Source organism: Thalassophryne amazonica, chromosome 3, assembly GCF_902500255.1.
Source record: "Thalassophryne amazonica chromosome 3, fThaAma1.1, whole genome shotgun sequence".
Taxonomy (NCBI): Eukaryota; Metazoa; Chordata; class Actinopteri; order Batrachoidiformes; family Batrachoididae; genus Thalassophryne; species Thalassophryne amazonica.
The window spans coordinates 35,076,855-35,099,918 of NC_047105.1; the positions used below are offsets into that span (position 1 = coordinate 35,076,855).

General features: G+C 42.1%; 1 protein-coding gene across 2 annotated transcripts in view; it reads left to right on the forward strand.

Moving 5' to 3' along the window:
- Positions 1-23,064, forward strand: part of ppp4r1l (protein phosphatase 4, regulatory subunit 1-like) — a 67,746-nt gene that overhangs the window by 21,890 nt on the left and 22,792 nt on the right. For both annotated transcript variants that reach the window (XM_034166029.1, XM_034166030.1), the window contains exon 10: positions 998-1,122. In XM_034166029.1, coding sequence (XP_034021920.1) covers positions 998-1,122 — 125 coding nt within the window. The remainder of the gene's footprint in view (positions 1-997; positions 1,123-23,064) is intronic.

A 23,064-nucleotide genomic window follows, 5' to 3' on the forward strand; every position in this document is an offset into this window, starting at 1 on the left:
GTGCGTGCGCGCGAGCATGTTATATAGGAACAGCTGTCCTTCCTCTGTCCGCTCTATAACCTCTTTGTCTGTATTTAAAAGTGCCCTTGTACAACACCTTAAGAACATATGCAACTGTTTTTGATTCTGTTTGTCCATAATTCATTTTGTATGGGAGTATTAATGGGAGAGTGATAGAGAGCTTTGTGTGTGTGGTGTAATTGGTTGTTGGTGTGTGCATGTAGATATATTTGTGTATAATTAAATGTTTGTAGTTGTATTGTTGCCTTTGTTTGTATATTTTGTTATGAATGTACTGTTGCATGTCTTGCCCATTGGATGTTTTGTTGTTATTATTGAGGACCCCCTTGAAAACGAGATTGTAAATCTCAAGGGGTTTATCCTTTCAAGTTAAATAAATAAATATGTATGTATGTATGTATGTAATGAAAATAAGTTGCATATCTATACTGTATTTAAAAAGCAAAAAAATCTGTTATTATCATATGGCTATGACAGTATATGCGCTGTGATTGGCTGATTTTCGGTCTGATATTTTCCCATATCAGACTGTAACCATGACAGTCGGTCTGGATCGCGGATTAGATTTGTGACTTTGTTTACAATTTTCACAGTGCAAAATAAAACATAAAGCGAACAAAGAAATTATGAGTGACGAAGAGGACCGGTTTCCGAGCAAATTTTATTACACTGACGAGTTTGAATTGGAGGAATTAACAGCAAATGAGCTTGAAGTGGACAAGCAAAATGAAGACAAACAAGATGAAAACACAGGTCTGAACAGCCATATAATAAACAAATTACAAAAAAGACAGAGGTCTGATATTCCTGTACAGACCAAGCAAGCGAGGTTAATAATATAGCCAAGTAATAGTGAGTTAAAGCAAACTGAAAAGGCTGTAATTAAAACATTGCTGCATATACTTTTTTTAAGTCAAAGAACATGAAGCAGTACAAGATGTGCCTTTAGGCTTTTGCCTCTTTCTTCCACTTTCAGGTGCGCCAAGCTGCCTTTCATTCCCTGGGACGTTTCATCTCCACCTTTGCCAGTCCATCCAGCTCAGGTTTCCGTTTCAGAGAGGATGGTGCTTTACTTGAGGTCCAGAGGTGTCCATTAAACAGGTGTGTCCACCTGGTCACATAACCTTCATTATTTCTTGAGCTGTACACATTTATTACGGGTGTTGGTTGACTTTTCTAAGTGATGCGCCTTGTTCCAGTTTTGTCAAATGATGATGCTCTGGCTGTTCTTTTTGTGTGTGTGTGTGTGTATGTGTGTGCTTATTTATATATCTATACAGTGATTATGGATTTGTATTTGGTCTGAGGCAGTTATAACTGCACCATGCATGATCATTACATCCCTTTTTAGAAGCGATGCAGTTCCTCAGAAATATGATTTGATAAACACCCAAACCAAGGTTAGCCTGTTAGCTTAGCTGGTTCAGGCCTGAAGATGTCAGCGTGGTCAGGCTTCTTTCATCACACAGTGACTACGTTTACATGCAGCCAATAACCCTTTCATAACCGGAATATTAGCAATAACCCGGTTGCGCACGGCCATGTAAACACCTGCAAAAACCCGAATATGCTCATATTCCGGTTTTTAAAAACCCGAATAAGACCCCTGGGTTACTCCTTTTCTAACCCGAATATCAGGTCATATAAATGCGCATCGGGATATCCCCATAGAAAGGAACATTATTTTGTGTTCTGCGCATGTCCTATCCGCAAGGAATCTTGGTCTTTTGAGTACGGCAACTACTTGTATGCGGCGCGCGCAACCCACCGGACGCCACAGAAGCAGAGATAAACAGCGCATTGTGTTCTGCGTCCTTATCAGGCGGGCCGGTCGTGGCACCAGTAGGCATATCACCGCTATTGCTCTCACTGCCCACGATGCGCTTACCGTGTCTGCGGGCTCGGTAAACACTGCCCCCCTCTCTGCGCCAAATCTGGCAACAGGTCCAGAGACTACGCTCACTGTTTTGATGCGGAGGGAGCCCGCAGGAGAGAAAAATGAGAAAAATGTTAATGCCTGTTTGAGAAAAGTGTGTAGTGAGGGGTTTTACACGAAGCAGGATTTGCACTAAGGCCAGACCAAATCAAGCACCAGTGGAAGACGTGCGTCACTGTTTAGATGGGGATATTCCAAATGATACCAATGACCATGTATACAGGAGTAACTCTGTCTGCTTAAGCATGTAAACAGGTTATTCCTAATAGGCTCTCACTGCGGTATTGTATCACTTCCTGTTCCGGAGCACAGCGGTGTTTTTCTGTATCTGTTAGCTGTTTAATCTGCGCAGTTAGATTGATCTAGTTATCTAGATTACGATTTGTTTCCCAGTGTAATCTTTACGTGCCTTAACTAAAGCACTCCTTCTGCTGAATCACCTCTAAATTATTTACACATTATTCACTTTGCGTGTTTTTAGGAATCCGCTAGGTTAGCGTAGCTACTAGCTCTTAGCCGATTTAGCATGGCGGCTTCTCCTGTCTCTCCCGCACTTTTCTGCTCTGGGTGTGAAATGTTTAGTTATTCCTCGGCCTCCTTTAGCAGTAATGGTACTTGTAATAAGTGTAGCTTATTCGTAGCTTTGGAGGCCAGGCTGGGCGAATTGGAGACTCGGCTCCGCACCGTGGAAAATTCTACAGCTAGCCAGGCCCCTGTAGTCGGTGCGGACCAAGGTAGCTTAGCCGCCGTTAGTTCCCCCCTGGCAGATCCCGAGCAGTCGGGAAAGCAGGCTGACTGGGTGACTGTGAGGAGGAAGCGTAGCCCTAAACAGAAGCCCCGTGTACACCGCCAACCCGTTCACATCTCTAACCGTTTTTCCCCACTCGACGACACACCCGCCGAGGATCAAACTCTGGTTATTGGCGACTCTGTTTTGAGAAATGTGAAGTTAGCGACACCAGCAACCATAGTCAATTGTCTACCGGGGGCCAGAGCAGGCGACATTGAAGGAAATTTGAAACTGCTGGCTAAGGCTAAGCGTAAATTTGGTAAGATTGTAATTCACGTCGGCAGTAATGACACCCGGTTACGCCAATCGGAGGTCACTAAAATTAACATTAAATCGGTGTGTAACTTTGCAAAAACAATGTCGGACTCTGTAGTTTTCTCTGGGCCCCTCCCCAATCGGACCGGGAGTGACATGTTTAGCCGCATGTTCTCCTTGAATTGCTGGCTGTCTGAGTGGTGTCCAAAAAATGAGGTGGGCTTCATAGATAATTGGCAAAGCTTCTGGGGAAAACCTGGTCTTGTTAGGAGAGACGGCATCCATCCCACTTTGGATGGAGCAGCTCTCATTTCTAGAAATCTGGCCAATTTTCTTAAATCCTCCAAACTGTGACTATCCAGGGTTGGGACTGTTGGGTATTTTCTCCTCCAAACATTTTTAAAACCTTTAACAAGACAAACAGAGTCAAGAAACACCAGTGAGACAGAAAATCAAATTTTACGCGCGGAGTGCAGTCAGGCTGTACACCAAGGCTACACTAAAGTCTGGCCTGCGCTTCGCTCTTTTTATTAGTGAATCCCTCATCACATAAACAAAAACTTGTCCTAAGGGTGGGGGGAATGACGCAAGACAAGTTTCTTCCCGTAACATAAACACACACTTCAATAAGTGCAGCTGTAAGCAAAAACAGTTTCTTTCTTTTACTCTTATCGTCGAAGGTCAGCACATCTCGTTCGCAGTTATCAGCTGTTCTGCATCTGCCTGGAACACTAAGCATCACATCACAATCAGTCAAAATTCAACCTTCAGTTCTTTTACTCCCAGTCGTTAGCGGCTACAAAAACAAGTTGTGTAATAATAATAATAAGTACATCCAGCTCCTCATTCCCAGTTCAGATTGACCCCAGCATGCTAAAACAAGGTTGAATAACACGTACATTCTCGGGTTTAAGTGCAAACAGCACAACACCGTTCCCATCAGAAAGAAGACAAAAGGTACAAATGTTTAATAGTGATAACATATATATATAAAATCTTTAACATTCCCCTCCTGTTTATCACCTGTTAAACATACAGTAGTAGTTATCACCTAGCTTAGCACTTCTTTTTGAGATTTTCACTAAGAGGTTCATCATGGTATGTTCTATAGGCTTACACCCCAGAGGTGACGTCATCATTGTCACTATCATCGGTGTCTGGGTCATCATACTTCCATGGGTCTGGGTACAGGTCATGGGAGTCATTGTCCTCCTCGGTGTCGTCTTGCCCCAGGAGTGGATATGATGCTGGTCCCCCTCCTGGTCCTGGACTTATTGCTGCGGTTATCATTCTATTTACAAGGCCTCGGAGACATGGAATACAACAACATCCACACAATGTTAGAATTGCAGCAAATACTGCTATAGACACTAATAGTGAAGAAATCAAAGACCTCCATCTTCCCATCCCTTCCAGCCACCAATCCCAGCCTTCGGTGTTTACTCCACTGTGCTCTTTCATCTTCCTGTTCAACGTCCTCAGCCCGTCAATGGCTTGAGTGAGACTGCCGTCTGCAGCCGTGTTGTTGGGAATGAATGTGCAGCATTGTTCTCCGAACATGGCACAAACACCTCCTTTCTCCGCCAACAACATATCCAGAGCAATACGATTCTGGAAGGCCATAAGGGACGTGGCTTCTAACTGTGAATGGACAGCCTTAAATCCTTCCTCAGTCCAATTTCCTAATTTCTGCACATTGTAGTGGATGTAGTTTATTCTGTCCACGTTTTTATTAATTGAACACCACCAACAGATGGAAGATTCGAATCCAGCTGCTATTTGATCAACCAGTTTATACTCGTCAGGCACTCCTCTGGGGACTCCTATTGCGTCAATATATGTTGGATTTCCTACTCCTTTCCACTCTCTTTTTACTCTATGTCTGGCTATGCCTTTCTGCCAATCTTCAGGAATAAGAGAGGCTGCATATGTCGTAACGTCTTCAGGGGTCATGGGTATGGCTTCAACTGGTAACAATAATGATATTAATGCACAATAACCTGACACATTTCGTGGCAGTCTGTCAAAGATTCTGTTATCACCACACCACCACCATACATCACTCCTACCGACAGGTTTGAATGTGGGAGTACTATGGACCACATTCTTACACCAGGCAGTGTGGCTTAAGCTACCCAAAGTCTTACTTGTCCCTGTCAAGTGTACACATGTATGGTTAGCATGCCCAACTTTGCTTGAAAATAAAGGTTTGATCTTAGTCAATTTGGTCAATGGATAGATCTTGTCCCACTTAGAACAATTGTTTGCCGCAATGTATGTCTGTGTCATAACAGTCAGCAGACAGTCTTTGGGTAATGCTGCCGGTATTACCTGTAATATAGGTCTGGGTCCCATACATACAACACAGTCCTTCTTTGCTGCTAGTCCTGCTTGTTCTGCCATTAAAAGCCAATTGTTATTTTGTCCACTAATTCCTGTAGTTACTAGGAACCAGTCATCTGCCTTCATGTCTTTTGTGCCTTGTACGGACACCCCCTTTGCTTGTATGGGCACCCCCTTTGCTTGTATGGACACCCCCTTTGCTTGTATGGACACCCCCTTTGACGTACTTAATTCGGTCAATATTGGTTGCTGTACTCTATCTGTTTCACAGAGGAAAAAATGGAAATACGGATCTTTTCCTTTTTTGTATACCCAAAGGAGGAACAACCAACAGTCTCCCTCTATATCAGGTGGGAATATGGTTCCTTTTTCTGTGGTATTCACCACTATAGACAGCTTATCATCTGTTTGATACATTTTGAGAATTTGACTCTGGTACTTAGCCCACTCGGTTTGTGCCCATCTTGGTGTCCATCTACTCCATTCATCGGCTACCAACGTTTCCCATCTCTTATCTTGTTGATCATTGGTCATATACCATGAGAAACTATTTCCGTAATTAGTCCCTCTGTCACCATCCCCACCATCCCATATTCCATGGGTAAGAGCACTATATGGTACAGAGATGACCACAGAAGCTTTTCTAGGAATGCAGGCTTGTATACCAAATCGGTACGCATTGTTCCTATCACAGCTATGTACTGTGGCATTTATTATCGGACTGGGGTCTTCGTTACTTCTTTTTGGTCTCTGCAATCTGCGGAGGTGATCCTTGTTATCATGTCTCGTGCTTATGGCTTTTAATAATAAGCCCAATCCGAAAAAGAAAAGTAGCATAACAAGGACTGTCCATGGGGTCCAGAAACCCTCGTTCTTTTGTTTTTTTTTTCTTTCGCCATTTCTGCACACTACAGCACACCTATGTTCAGAACAGTGGCTTCTTAATGTCTTCTGCTAGCTTTCGTGTCTAACCTGGATCTTAACACCAAGCTCACACACTATTACTAGTCTTGTCCTACTGTTCTTACTGTTTGTCTGTGTCTGCAGAAATGACTTTCTTACAGTGAGTCAAATGAATCCATGTACTTCTTTTCCCAATTTTCAAGGCTGTGGGTGTTGTGAGTAGTACTTGATGGGGCCCTTCCCATTTAGGTGAATGCCAGTGTTTTCTCTTGATGCTTCTTATCAACACCCAGTCTCCAGGTACCACTTTAGGGTCCTCCTGTGGAGAAATGGGATCATCAGTGTTTGGAACTCTCCCTCGTTGTCCTTCTAACATTTTTCTCATGTAATCCGCCAAATTGGCTTCCTCAGGTACATCCCAAATTTGTCCATAATATGGCAATCGATATTTTCTGCCAAACAATGTTTCATACGGTGTCAACCCCATGGTACTAGTTATGTTTATATACATTTTTACCAAATCTACACAATGCGTCCATGGTCTGCCTGTTTCCTCCATTGTCTTTCTAAGTCTGTTTTTTACTGTTCCATTCATCCTTTCCACTATTCCGGCGCTTTGTGGATGATAAGCACAATGATTTTTGAGATTGACCTGTAGCGCTTCTCCTACGTATTGCACTATTGTATTAACAAAATGCGCTCCATTATCTGAATAGACTGTTTCTGGTATTCCAAATCGTGGAATGATGTCTTTGCACAATGCCTTAGCCACTGTAAGTGCATCTGCATGTTTTGTAGGGAACAATTCTACCCATTTTGAGAAGGCATCAATTATGACTAAACAAAATTCCTTCCCTTCATGTTTACTCAGCTGTATATAATCCATATGAATCACTTGAAGGGATATTGTGGTGTTGGAAATTTGCCTCTTTGGGGTCTCAAATTGCCTTGTGAGTTGTGTTTTGCACATGTCATGCATGCTCTACAATGCTGTTTTGCATATGCATCGAACCCATAAAGACAAAAAATAGATTGCAATTGCGATATCATACCCCCTGATGAGACATGCATCACGCCATGGCTCATAATAGCTGCCCATTTAAACATATTTTTTGGCAATATGGGTTTCTTTTGTGGTAATACGTACAAATCATTTGCATACGTAGCTCCTTTAGCTATCCACATTTGTTTTTCTCTGTCAGTTGCCTGCTGTTGCATGTCAGCAAGCAGTGTATGACCTAAATGCAAATCTGGAGTAGTTTCCTGTACAACAAAAATAGAAGAAGCTGCTGCTGCCTCTTTTTGCTGCTCTGTCAGCAAAATCATTTCCTTTTGAAATACTGTCAGAGCCTTTGGTGTGAGCCGCACATTTGCATATAGCAATTTGTTTAGGCAATTTCACAGCTTTCAGTAGTGCAGTTAGGAGAGTGGCATGAGTCACTGGCTTTCCAGATGATGTCACCATTCCACGCTCTTCCCACAGTTTTGCAAACACATGCACTGTGCTGAAAGCGTACTGGCTGTCTGTATAAATGACACAGCCGTACCTTTAAACAGATAGCAGCTGCAGTTAAAGCAAACTAATTCAGCTGCTTGTGCTGAAAATGAGGATGGCAATGAAGCAGAATCCAATACTTCTGAATTTGTGACAACAGCATATCCAGATTGTGTTGTCCATAAGCGTTTTTAGTGGAAGAACCATCCACATACACAATTGTACTGTTTGGGATGGGTGTGTCCCGGAGGTCTGGGCGTGCTTTCGTACAGACCGTAGCTACATCAAGACAATTGTGTGGCTCACCATCCTCAGGTAAGGGTATCAATGTGGATGGATTCAATGTTGTACAGCGCTCTACCGTAAGATGTGGTTGTGATAATAGCAAGGACATACACGAAGATGTCTTGCTGGGGACAAAAGGCTCATGTTTGTCTGCAACAGAAGTGCAGAGACTGCATGTGGAACTTTCAGTGTCAACTGATGGAATAGAACAACATTACTGCTACTTGAACAGCCATAGAGGCTGCAACAACAGCCTGTACGCATGGTGGTAAAGCACTTGCTACTGCATCCAATTTAGATGAGTAGTAGGCAACTGGCCTCAATTTTGAGCCATACACTTGAACCCAAACACTAGTCATGAACTTATTCTTACAATCAACTGTTTGAATGAATGGTTACTATAATCTGGTAGTGCCAAAACTGTGATGACACTAATGTTTGTTTTACTTTTACAAAGGCTTCCTCAGCATCTTTGTTCCATTCCAACACGGTTTGACATTGAAATATCATCCTTGTACATCAAATCAGAAAGTGGACTAGTCAATTCTGCATAGCAGGGATACCATGCCCTGCAGTAATTAGTCAGTCCAAGAAATGACATCATCTGCTTTTTGGTTTGTGGTTTTGGAGCGTGCAAAATTGCTTCCTTCCTGTCAGACAGGATAGTACGCCCTGTGGCTGATAATTCATGTCCTAAATATTTTACTTTATCCCTACACAACTGAACTTTGTTTTTACTCGCTTGTGGCCATTATCAAATAAGAAACATAATAATGCCTACTGTGTCAGTTATGCAGTTTCTCGTGTGTCAGAGGCAATCAAAATGTCATCGACATACACTAATAGTTGGCTATCTGCCGGTGGAACGAATTAGCTAAACATGCTGACATGACTTGAGAATAAATAGTGGACTCTCTGCGTAACCCTGCGGTAATCTGGTGAATGTATATCGTTGTCCTTTAAAGGTAAAAGCAAACCAGAATTGACTATCTGGGTGTACTGGCACAGAGAAAAATGCATTACTTATGTCATTACTGAGAAACTATTAGAATTGGTCCTCAGCGAATTTAACAAGGTGTGTGGATCTGGGACACTGGTGCTCTTTTAATCACAGCAGCATTTACTGCCTGCAGATCTTGAATCATCTCCACCCCACTGAGGGCGGAGCCTTTTTTACAGGAAATATGGGTGTGTTCATGGTGAATCTGGACATGGCACTATTACTCCTGCTGTTATAAATTCTCTATTACTGGCCTGATTCCTTCAATTGCATCAGGTTTCAAGGATACGTCTTACACATGGTCTGTATTCTGTTTTTGGTCTTATAACTACGGTTGTGCATTTTTTATCAGTCCTACGTCTGAAGGACCTGTTGTCCACAATCCTGATGGTACAGAAGAGAGAAGATCATCCTCTTCAGGACTCAACTGAAACACTCAGGATTGTGAAGGGGACACATCAATGTGTGTTTCCAGCTGTCAGCACCAATGAGACATTAACTGGCACTTATACAATTTAGTTGATGGACTGAACTCCGTTCGTGGTCCAACTCTGCTCCAATCAGTGGCTGACAAAGCTGTTATGACTGTCAGTCCCAATTCTTGCCATTCTGTCAAATATGGCTACAAAGTGACACATGCAAAGGCATACCTGTGAATCTCAATTTTAAATGTCTTCAGTGGCACCTGTCACTGTTTATGACAGCTGTTGAGTTGCCATCATGAATCAAATCGGTCATTGTCAGCTTCACAGGTGAAATGTTTTTCAATTTGTTTTCATAGTCACCATCCGGACCTGGAAGATCTTTATGCACATTGTGACATGCAGGTCAGGTGGTGACATCTTTTGTTTCAGGATTTTTTAGTAGGGCTGTCGCTTGCAAGACGACATCTTTACCCCATCCTGCAGCATCTTCTTCTGAAGGTCAATATATAGTAATAGTGGAATGTGGGGTCATCGCTTTCTTCTCTACCATGTTAACGCCTCCTGTGCGTTCAACAACTAATTTCCCCTTGTTCCACAATTATGGACAAGCCCAATGCAGTCAATCCGTCTCGTCCTAAAAGGTTAACTGGACATTGTGGCATGCTCAACACTGACATAGTACATGTCAGGCCAAATGGATCTGCCAACGTTATGGGTTTAGTGATAGGGATGTCTGATGTTTGTCCATTTGCAGAGCGAACCCTAAAGATTTCGTTGCTTAATTGATGGACAGGTATGTTGTCATACATGTGGTCTACATGCTCCTGTATCACAAAGGAATGTCACTGGTCGTCCATTTACCACAAAGTCACTTCTGGTTTTGGTTCCGGATTTCCCAGTAAGGCACACAGATCCATATCACAATCAGACTGCCTATCTGTATGTGGAATCATGGATTATGGATTCTAGTCATTGTGGATACTGGGGCTGCGGAGGATTATTCCGTTGTGGAATTCCTCCTGCTGCTCCCTCAGTAGGTGGATCGGACAATTTCTATACATATGTCCCTCTCTTCCACAGTTCCAACAAATTAGGGGACCCCGTGTGGCCCTCCCTGTCTGTGCTGCTGTTGTGGTTGCCATGGCCTTGACGTTGTGGCTGTCCACCTTGTCTATTTTGCCATGCTTTTGGGGCGTTGCACTGCTTCTGCTGTCTTAAGTTACCCTGTTGGTAACATATTTCATCATCTCCGTGTGCTACATACACCTCCTTTGTTGCTGTTCCCTGTCTTTTTCTGCTTTAAGACTCCTTCTGCATGACAGCAGTGTGTATGTGTTTCTTCCAAATGTGCCTGTAGGCAATCAATCCAATGTTTTCTGTATCCAAGCGTTTATATCCTTATTGGAATGTTGGATCAGAGCGTTTTTCAATTGTGTTCATACACTGGTGTTCCTGGCAATAGGCCACTATGGACCCTAAATACACTCTCAAATCTGCATCTAAACTCTGTCCATGGTTCTCCTTCTTTCTGAGTTGTCCTGGTAATTTCAGTATAATTTATCTTTGGTCCTAACACCACTTTTGCACGTGTAATCATAGCTTCCACTCTTGTTTTCAAGACTGGATCATCATGTGGCAATGGTACGCCATCCTGGTCTGCAGGATTCCAGTCTCCGCGTATCTGACTCCATTTAGGGCCACATGCTTCATCCACACCTGTTGGACTTCAGGTCCACTAAGGTGGTAAGAACTTCTAATGTTTTCTATATCCTGCATAAATCCCTCAATATCGACATGTGGCGATGGTATCATGTCAACTGCTGCTTTGATATCATCAGCATTCCATGTTCGATATACGAGCATGGTTGATCGATGTCCTGCTGTTCCTGCACGAGGATTTGGTACTTCTATCATAGGATAGGCACCTCCCTGGTCACTGGTGTCCACCAATGGGTTGTCCAAGTATTACACTTTCACACAGTTATTTACACTTACACAAAACACTATTAACACATAGAAACACTTTTAAGAATCGTACGCGTATTCTTATGCCAGGGGAGCTCGCCCTCCCCGTGAAATTTAACTAATGTCCTGCATTAGGGGACTCCGCCGTCCCTGCCAAATTTAAACTGCTTTTTACAGTGCACGTATTTCTACCCGGGATTTCCTTTACGTATAAAACAGAGGAGTCCGTATCCTCCTTCCGGAATTTAACTACGTGCGTCCTCGCAACCGTAGAGGAGTCCGCCCTCCTTACAGAGTTTAACTGTGTTCATAACAGACGATTCTGATCATCGCTTACGGAGTTTAACTGTTTTATGTGATCACTTTATAGCCCCTACCGGTACGCGTATATAAACAGAGGAGTCCGCACCCTCCTTACAGAGTTTAACTGCTTTGCATTAACAGACGAGTCTGTATCATCGCTTGCGGAATTTAACTGTTTATGTGATCTGATCACCACTCACTCAGTACTATTTACAAAGAAATTATATATATATACACACATATATATATATACATATATATAAAATCTTTAACAGGGACCAGGAAGCAGAGTTGTAGAGAAAAAATTAGAGAAAAAAAATTACTCATAACCATCCCAAAGACGTATCGTTATCTTTGGCTGCTTTCAGTGATGCCGGTATTTGGTTAGACTCTTTCTCTCCGATTGTTCTGTCTGAGTTATTTCATTAGTTACTTCATCCAAACCATCAACATGTTTATTAGACCCCATTCCTACCAGGCTGCTCAAGGAAGCCATACCATTATTTAATGCTTCGATCTTAAATATGATCAATCTGTCTTTGTTAGTTGGCTATGTACCACAGGCTTTTAAAAGGTGGCAGTAATTAAACCATTACTTAAAAAGCCATCACTTGACCCAGCTATCTTAGCTAATTATAGGCCAATCTCCAACCTTCCTTTTCTCTCAAAAATTCTTGAAAGGGTAGTTGTAAAACAGCTAACTGATCATCTGCAGAGGAATGGTCTATTTGAAGAGTTTCAGTCAGGTTTTAGAATCATCATAGTACAGAAACAGCATTAGTGAAGGTTACAAATGATCTTCTTATGGCCTCGGACAGTGGACTCATCTCTGTGCTTGTTCTGTTAGACCTCAGTGCTGCTTTTGATACTGTTGACCATAAAATTTTATTACAGAGATTAGAGCATGCCATAGGTATTCAAGGCACTGCGCTGCGGTGGTTTGAATCATATTTGTCTAATAGATTACAATTTGTTCATGTAAATGGGGAATCTTCTTCACAGACTAAAGGTTCCACAAGGTTCTGTGCTAGGACCAATTTTATTCACTTTATACATGCTCCCTTAGGCAGTATTATTAGACGGTATTGCTTAAATTTTCATTGTTACGCAGATGATACCCAGCTTTATCTATCCATGAAGCCAGAGGACACACACCAATTAGCTAAACTGCAGGATTGTCTTACAGACATAAAGACATGGATGACCTCTAATTTCCTGCTTTTAAACTCAGATAAAACTGAAGTTATTGTACTTGGCCCCACAAATCTTAGAAACATGGTGTCTAACCAGATCCTTACTCTGGATGGCATTACCCTGACCTCTAGTAATACTGTGAGAAATCTTGGAGTCATTTTTGATCAGGATATGTCATTCAAAGCACATATTAAACAAATATGTAGGACTGCTTTTTTTGCATTTACGCAATATCTCTAAAATCAGAAAGGTCTTGTCTCAGAGTGATGCTGAAAAACTAATTCATGCATTTATTTCCTCTAGGCTGGACTATTGTAATTCATTATTATCAGGTTGTCCTAAAAGTTCCCTAAAAAGCCTTCAGTTAATTCAAAATGCTGCAGCTAGAGTACTGACGGGGACTAGAAGGAGAGAGCATATCTCACCCATATTGGCTCTCTTCATTGGCTTCCTGTTAATTCTAGAATAGAATTTAAAATTCTTCTTCTTACTTATAAGGTTTTGAATAATCAGGTCCCATCTTATCTTAGGGACCTCGTAGTACCATATCACCCCAATAGAGCGCTTCGCTCTCAGACTGCAGGCTTACTTGTAGTTCCTAGGGTTTGTAGAGTAGAATGGGAGGCAGAGCCTTCAGCTTTCAGGCTCCTCTCCTGTGGAACCAGCTCCCAATTCAGATCAGGGAGACAGACACCTCTACTTTTAAGATTAGGCTTAAAACTTTCCTTTTTGCTAAAGCTTATAGTTAGGGCTGGATCAGGTGACCCTAAACCATCCCTTAGTTATGCTGCTATAGACGTAGACTGCGGGGGGTTCCCATGATGCACTGTTTCTTTCTCTTTTTGCTCTGTATGCACCACTCTGCATTTAATCATTAGTGATCGATCTCTGCTCCCCTCCACAGCATGTCTTTTTCCTGGTTCTCCCTCAGCCCCAACCAGTCCCAGCAGAAGACTGCCCCTCCCTGAGCCTGGTTCTGCTGGAGGTTTCTTCCTGTTAAAAGGGAGTTTTTCCTTCCCACTGTCGCCAAGTGCTTGCTCACAGGGGGTCGTTTTGACCGTTGGGGTTTTACATAATTATGATGGCCTTGCCTTACAATATAGAGCGCCTTGGGGCAACTGTTTGTTGTGATTTGGCGCTATATAAAAAAAATTGATTGATGATTGATTGATTCAGAAACCGGAATATTGACCTTAACCCGAATATTAACGGCATGTAAACGTAGTCACAGTCACCCATGCTCCACCTCTTTATCCAGTTATGAGTTCGTCATGGCGTAGGCAGAGTAAGCACTGACGATATGGCGATGCCCAGATGTGGGCTTCATATAAACTCTTCCAGGTCACGATAGAAATCTTATGGGTGACGTCATGCAGAGTTTGTCTGGGGTGTGTGTGTGTGTGTGTGTGTGTGTTGTGTGTGGGTGTGTGTGTGGTGTGTATATATATATATATACACACACACACACACACAAAACCCCAATACCCCAATTCCAATGAAGTTGGGACGTTGTGTAAAGTATAAATAAAAACAAAATACGATGATTTGCAAGTCCTCTTCAATCTATATTCAATTGAATATGTCACAAAGACAAGATATTTAATGTTCAGACTGATAAACTTTATGGTATTTGTGCAAATATTTGCTCATTTTGAAATTGATGCCTGCAACATGTTTCAAAAAGCTGGGACAGTGGTATGTTTACCACAATCTACTAAGGCATTCATGCAGAGGAACAAGTACAACGTTCTGGAATGGCCATCTCAGTCCCCAGACCTGAACATTATTGAAAAACTGTGGTGTGATTTAAGAGGGCTGTCCATGCTCAGAAACCAACAAACCTGACTGAACTGGAGATGTTTTGTAAAGAAGGGTCCAAAATACCTTCATCCAGAATCCAGACTCTCATTGGAAGCTGTAGGACGCGTTTAGAGGCTGTTATTTCTGCAAATCTTATAAACTTCATTTCACTTCTCAAATATCACTGTTTGTCTGCTTTATGAGATATTTAACTGAAATTGCTGATCCAAACAACCAATGATTTATAAAGGAAAATCATGGAAATCATCGTGTGTGTGTGTGTGTGTTGGTGTGTGTGTGGGTGTGTGTGTGTGTGTATATATATATATATATATATATATATATTATATATATATATACAACCCCAATTCCAATGAATTTGGGACATTATGTAAAATGTAAATAAAAACAGAATACAATGTTAACATCCCCTTTCCTTCTAACAACACTCAATAAGCGTGTGGGAACTGAGGACACTAATTGTTGAAGCTTTGTAGATGGAATTTCCCATTCTTGCTTGATGTACAACTTCAGTTGTTCAACAGTCCGGGGTCTCTGTTGTCATATTTGCGCTTCATAATCCGCCACACATTTTCAATGGGCGACAGGTCTGGACTGCAGGCAGGCCAGTCTAGTACCCGCACTCTTTGACTACGAAGCCACGCTGATGTAACGTGCAGAATGTGGCTTGACATTGTCTTGCTGAAATAAGCAGGGATTCCCTGAAAAAGACGTTGCTTGGATGGCAGCATGTGTTGCTCCAAAAGATGGATGTACCTTTCAGCATTGATGGTGGCCATCACAGATGTATAAGTTGCCCATGCCATGGGCACTAACACACCCCCATACCATCACAGATGCTGGCTTTGAACTTTGCACTGGTAACAATCTGGATGGTCTTTTTACTCTTGTCTGGAGGACATGACGTCCGTGATTTCCAAAAAACATTTTGAAATGTGGACTCATCAGTCCACAGCACACGTTTCCACTTTGCATCTGTCCATTTCACATGAGCTCAGGCCCAGAGAAGGTGGCGGCATTTCTGGATGTTTTTGATGTATGGCTTTCGCTTTACATGATAGAATTTTAACTTGCCCTTGTAGATGTAGCGACGAACTTGTTAACTGACAATGATTTTCTGAAGTGTTCCTGAGTCGACACAGTAAAATCCTTTACACAATGATGTCGGTTTTTAACGCAGTGCTACCTGAGAGATCAAAGGTCACGGGCATTCAATGTTGGTTTTCGGCCTTGCCGCTTACGTGTTGGAAGTTCTCCAGATTCTCTGAATCTTCTGATTATGTTATGGACTGTAGATGATGGAATCCCTAAATTCCTTGCAATTGAATGTTGGGAAACATTGTTCTTAAACTGTTGGACTATTGCCCCATCTTTGCTTGTGAACGGCTGAGCCTTTTGGGGATGCTCCTTTTATACCCAGTCATGAAACTCACCTGTTTCCAATTAACGTGTTCACCTGTGGAATGTTCCAAACATGTGTTCTTTGAACATCATCAACTTTCCCCCGTTCCAGCTTTTTTGAAACGTGTTGCAGGCATCTATTTCAAAATGAGCAAATATTTGCACAAAAACAATAAAGTTTATCAGTTTGAACATTAAATATCTTGTCTTTGTGGTGTATTCAGTTGAATATAGGTTGAAGAGGATTTGCAAATCGTATTCTGTTTTATTTACATTTTACACATTGTCCCAACTTCATTGGAATTGGGGTTGTAGGACAGCTAGGTTAAGGTAAAGCCAACTGTAATGTTTCAAAATATATAGGAGTTTTAGCTCTTAACAGATGTTTCTGTCTGTTCAGTGTCACCAAGAGACAGTTTACTTTTCTGAATTTTTTGTGCCTCACACAGTAAGATTAATTACCGCATTCACTTCTGCTTGCTAATGTGGTGTTTGTACACTCAACAAAAATATAAATGCAACACTTTTGGTTTTTCCCATTTTGTATGAGATGAACTCAAAGATCTAAAACTTTTTCCACACACAATATCACCGTTTTCCTCAAATATTGTTCACAAACCAGTCTAAATCTGTGATAGTGAGCACTTCTCCTTTGCTGAGATAATCCATCCCACCTCACAGGTGTGCCATATCAAGATGCTGATTAGACACCATGATTAGTGCACAGGTGTGCCTTAGACTGCCCACAATAAAAGGCCACTCTGAAAGGTGCAGTTTTATCACACAGCACAATGCCACAGATGTCGCAAGATTTGAGGGAGCGTGCAATTGGCATGCTGACAGCAGGAATGTCAACCAGAGCTGTTGCTCGTGTATTGAATGTTAATTTCTCTACCATAAGCCGTCTCCAAAGGTGTTTCAGAGAATTTGGCAGTACATCCAACAAGCCTTACAACCGCAGACCACGTGTAACCACACCAGCCCAGGACCTCCACATCCAGCATGTTCACCTCCAAGATCGACCGGGAGTGACATGTTTAGCCGCATGTTCTCCTTGAATTGCTGGCTGTCTGAGTGGTGTCCAAAAAATGAGCGTGGGCTTCATAGATAATTGGCAAAGCTTCTGGGGAAAACTGGTCTTGTTAGGAGAGACGGCATCCATCCACTTGGATGGAGCAGCTCTCATTTCTAGAAATCTGGCCAATTTCTTAAATCCTCCAAACTGTGACTATCCAGGGTTGGGACTGTTGGGTATTTTCTCCTCCAAACATTTTTAAAACCTTTAACAAGACAAACAGAGTCAAGAACACCAGTGAGACAGAAAATCAAATTTTACGCGCGGAGTGCAGTCAGGCTGTACACCAAGGCTACACTAAAGTCTGGCCTGCGCTTCGCTCTTTTTATTAGTGAATCCCTCATCACATAAACAAAAACTTGTCCTAAGGGTGGGGGGAATGACGCAAGACAAGTTTCTTCCGTAACATAAACACACACTCAATAAGTGCAGCTGTAAGCAAAAACAGTTTCTTTCTTTTACTCTATCGTCGAAGGTCAGCACATCTCGTTCGCAGTTATCAGCTGTTCTGCATCTGCCTGGAACACTAAGCATCACATCACAATCAGTCAAATTCAACCTTCAGTCTTTTACTCCCAGTCGTTAGCGGCTACAAAAACAAGTTGTGTAATAATAATAATAAGTACATCCAGCTCCTCATTCCCAGTTCAGATTGACCCCGCATGCTAAAACAAGGTTGAATACACGTACATTCTGGGTTAAGTGCAAACAGCACCAACACCGTTCCCATCAGAAAGAAGACAAAAGGTACAATGTTTAATAGTGATAACATATATATATAAATCTTTAACATTCCCCTCCTGTTTATCACCTGTTAAACATTACAGTAGTAGTTATCACCTAGCTTAGCACTTCTTTTTGAGATTTTTCACTAAGAGGTTCATCATGGTATGTTCTATAGGCTTACACCCAGAGGTGACGTCATCATTGTCACTATCATCGGTGTCTGGGTTCATCATACTTCCATGGGTCTGGGTACAGGTCATGGGAGTCATCGTCCTCCTCGGTGTCGTCTTGCCCCAGGAGTGGATATGATGCTGGTCCCCCCTCCTGGTCCTGGACTTATTGCTGCGGTTATCATTCTATTTACAAGGCCTCGGAGACATGGAATACAACAACCACCACACAATGTTAGAATTGCAGCAAATACTGCTATAGACACTAATAGTGAAGAAATCAAAGACCTCCATCTTCCCATCCCTTCCAGCCACCAATCCCAGCCTTCGGTGTTTACTCCACTGTGCTCTTTCATCTTCCTGTTCAACGTCCTCAGCCCGTCAATGGCTTGAGTGAGACTGCCGTCTGCAGCCGTGTTGTTGGGAATGAATGTGCAGCATTGTTCTCCGAACATGGCACAAACACCTCCTTTCTCCGCCAACAATATATCCAGAGCAATACGATTCTGGAAGGCCATAAGGGACGTGGCTTCTAACTGTGAATGGACAGCCTTAAATCCTTCCTCAGTCCAATTTCCTAATTTCTGCACATTGTAGTGGATGTAGTTTATTCTGTCCACGTTTTTATTAATGAAACACCACCAACAGATGGAAGATTCGAATCCAGCTGCTATTTGATCAACCAGTTTATACTCGTCAGGCACTCCTCTGGGGACTCCTATTGCGTCAATATATGTTGGATTTCCTACTCCTTTCCACTCTCTTTTTACTCTATGTCTGGCTATGCCTTTCTGCCAATCTTCAGGAATAAGAGAGGCTGCATATGTCGTAACGTCTTCAGGGGTCATGGGTATGGCTTCAACTGGTAACAATAATGATATTAATGCACAATAACCTGACACATTTCGTGGCAGTCTGTCAAAGATTCTGTTATCACCACACCACCACCATACATCACTCCTACCGACAGGTTTGAATGTGGGAGTACTATGGACCACATTCTTACACCAGGCAGTGTGGCTTAAGCTACCCAAAGTCTTACTTGTCCCTGTCAAGTGTACACATGTATGGTTAGCATGCCCAACTTTGCTTGAAAATAAAGGTTTGATCTTAGTCAATTTGGTCAATGGATAGATCTTGTCCCACTTAGAACAATTGTTTGCCGCAATGTATGTCTGTGTCATAACAGTCAGCAGACAGTCTTTGGGTAATGCTGCCGGTATTACCTGTAATATAGGTCTGGGTCCCATACATACAACACAGTCCTTCTTTGCTGCTAGTCCTGCTTGTTCTGCCATTAAAAGCCAATTGTTATTTTGTCCACTAATTCCTGTAGTTACTAGGAACCAGTCATCTGCCTTCATGTCTTTTGTGCCTTGTACGGACACCCCCTTTGCTTGTATGGGCACCCCCTTTGCTTGTATGGACACCCCCTTTGCTTGTATGGACACCCCCTTTGACGTACTTAATTCGGTCAATATTGGTTGCTGTACTCTATCTGTTTCACAGAGGAAAAAATGGAAATACGGATCTTTTCCTTTTTTGTATACCCAAAGGAGGAACAACCAACAGTCTCCCTCTATATCAGGTGGGAATATGGTTCCTTTTTCTGTGGTATTCACCACTATAGACAGCTTATCATCTGTTTGATACATTTTGAGAATTTGACTCTGGTACTTAGCCCACTCGGTTTGTGCCCATCTTGGTGTCCATCTACTCCATTCATCGGCTACCAACGTTTCCCATCTCTTATCTTGTTGATCATTGGTCATATACCATGAGAAACTATTTCCGTAATTAGTCCCTCTGTCACCATCCCCACCATCCCATATTCCATGGGTAAGAGCACTATATGGTACAGAGATGACCACAGAAGCTTTTCTAGGAATGCAGGCTTGTATACCAAATCGGTACGCATTGTTCCTATCACAGCTATGTACTGTGGCATTTATTATCGGACTGGGGTCTTCGTTACTTCTTTTGGTCTCTGCAATCTGCGGAGGTGATCCTTGTTATCATGTCTCGTGCTTATGGCTTTTAATAATAAGCCCAATCCGAAAAAGAAAAGTAGCATAACAAGGACTGTCCATGGGGTCCAGAAACCCTCGTTCTTTTGTTTTTTTTTCTTTCGCCATTTCTGCACACTACAGCACACCTATGTTCAGAACAGTGGCTTCTTAATGTCTTCTGCTAGCTTTCGTGTCTAACCTGGATCTTAACACCAAGCTCACACACTATTACTAGTCTTGTCCTACTGTTCTTACTGTTTGTCTGTGTCTGCAGAAATGACTTTCTTACAGTGAGTCAAATGAATCCATGTACTTCTTTTCCCAATTTTCAAGGCTGTGGGTGTTGTGAGTAGTACTTGATGGGGCCCTTCCCATTTAGGTGAATGCCAGTGTTTTCTCTTGATGCTTCTTATCAACACCCAGTCTCCAGGTACCACTTTAGGGTCCTCCTGTGGAGAAATGGGATCATCAGTGTTTGGAACTCTCCCTCGTTGTCCTTCTAACATTTTTCTCATGTAATCCGCCAAATTGGCTTCCTCAGGTACATCCCAAATTTGTCCATAATATGGCAATCGATATTTTCTGCCAACAATGTTTCATACGGTGTCAACCCCATGGTACTAGTTATGTTTATATACATTTTTACCAAATCTACACAATGCGTCCATGGTCTGCCTGTTTCCTCCATTGTCTTTCTAAGTCTGTTTTTTACTGTTCCATTCATCCTTTCCACTATTCCGGCGCTTTGTGGATGATAAGCACAATGATTTTTGAGATTGACCTGTAGCGCTTCTCCTACGTATTGCACTATTGTATTAACAAAATGCGCTCCATTATCTGAATAGACTGTTTCTGGTATTCCAAATCGTGGAATGATGTCTTTGCACAATGCCTTAGCCACTGTAAGTGCATCTGCATGTTTTGTAGGGAACAATTCTACCCATTTTGAGAAGGCATCAATTATGACTAAACAAAATTCCTTCCCTTCATGTTTACTCAGCTGTATATAATCCATATGAATCACTTGAAAGGGATATTGTGGTGTTGGAAATTTGCCTCTTTGGGGTCTCAAATTGCCTTGTGAGTTGTGTTTTGCACATGTCATGCATGCTCTACAATGCTGTTTTGCATATGCATCGAACCCATAAAGACAAAAAATAGATTGCAATTGCGATATCATACCCCCTGATGAGACATGCATCACGCCATGGCTCATAATAGCTGCCCATTTAAACATATTTTTTTGGCAATATGGGTTTCTTTTGTGGTAATACGTACAAATCATTTGCATACGTAGCTCCTTTAGCTATCCACATTTGTTTTTCTCTGTCAGTTGCCTGCTGTTGCATGTCAGCAAGCAGTGTATGACCTAAATGCAAATCTGGAGTAGTTTCCTGTACAACAAAAATAGAAGAAGCTGCTGCTGCCTCTTTTGCTGCTCTGTCAGCAAAATCATTTCCTTTTGAAATACTGTCAGAGCCTTTGGTGTGAGCCGCACATTTGCATATAGCAATTTGTTTAGGCAATTTCACAGCTTTCAGTAGTGCAGTTAGGAGAGTGGCATGAGTCACTGGCTTTCCAGATGATGTCACCATTCCACGCTCTTCCCACAGTTTTGCAAACACATGCACTGTGCTGAAAGCGTACTGGCTGTCTGTATAAATTGACACAGCCGTACCTTTAAACAGATAGCAAGCTGCAGTTAAAGCAACTAATTCAGCTGCTTGTGCTGAAAATGAGGATGGCAATGAAGCAGAATCCAATACTTCTGAATTTGTGACAACAGCATATCCAGATTGTGTTTGTCCATAAGCGTTTTTAGTGGAAGAACCATCCACATACACAATTGTACTGTTTGGGATGGGTGTGTCCCGGAGGTCTGGGCGTGCTTTCGTACAGACCGTAGCTACATCAAGACAATTGTGTGGCTCACCATCCTCAGGTAAGGGTATCAATGTGGATGGATTCAATGTTGTACAGCGCTCTACCGTAAGATGTGGTTGTGATAATAGCAAGGACATACACGAAAGATGTCTTGCTGGGGACAAAAGGCTCATGTTTGTCTGCAACAGAAGTGCAGAGACTGCATGTGGAACTTTCAGTGTCAACTGATGGAATAGAACAACATTACTGCTACTTTGAACAGCCATAGAGGCTGCAACAACAGCCTGTACGCATGGTGGTAAAGCACTTGCTACTGCATCCAATTTAGATGAGTAGTAGGCAACTGGCCTCAATTTTGAGCCATACACTTGAACCCAAACACTAGTCATGAACTTATTCTTACAATCAACTGTTTGAATGAATGGTTTACTATAATCTGGTAGTGCCAAAACTGTGGATGACACTAATGTTTGTTTTACTTTTACAAAGGCTTCCTCAGCATCTTTGTTCCATTCCAACACGGTTGACATTGAAATATCATCCTTGTACATCAAATCAGAAAGTGGACTAGTCAATTCTGCATAGCAGGGATACCATGCCCTGCAGTAATTAGTCAGTCCAAGAAATGACATCATCTGCTTTTTGGTTTGTGGTTTTGGAGCGTGCAAAATTGCTTCCTTCCTGTCAGACAGGATAGTACGCCCTGTGGCTGATAATTCATGTCCTAAATATTTTACTTTATCCCTACACAACTGAACTTTGTTTTTACTCGCTTTGTGGCCATTATCAAATAAGAAACATAATAATGCTACTGTGTCAGTTATGCAGTTTTCTCGTGTGTCAGAGGCAATCAAAATGTCATCGACATACACTAATAGTTGGCTATCTGCCGGTGGAACGAAATTAGCTAAACATGCTGACATGACTTGAGAATAAATAGTTGGACTCTCTGCGTAACCCTGCGGTAATCTGGTGAATGTATATCGTTGTCCTTTAAAGGTAAAAGCAAACCAGAATTGACTATCTGGGTGTACTGGCACAGAGAAAAATGCATTACTTATGT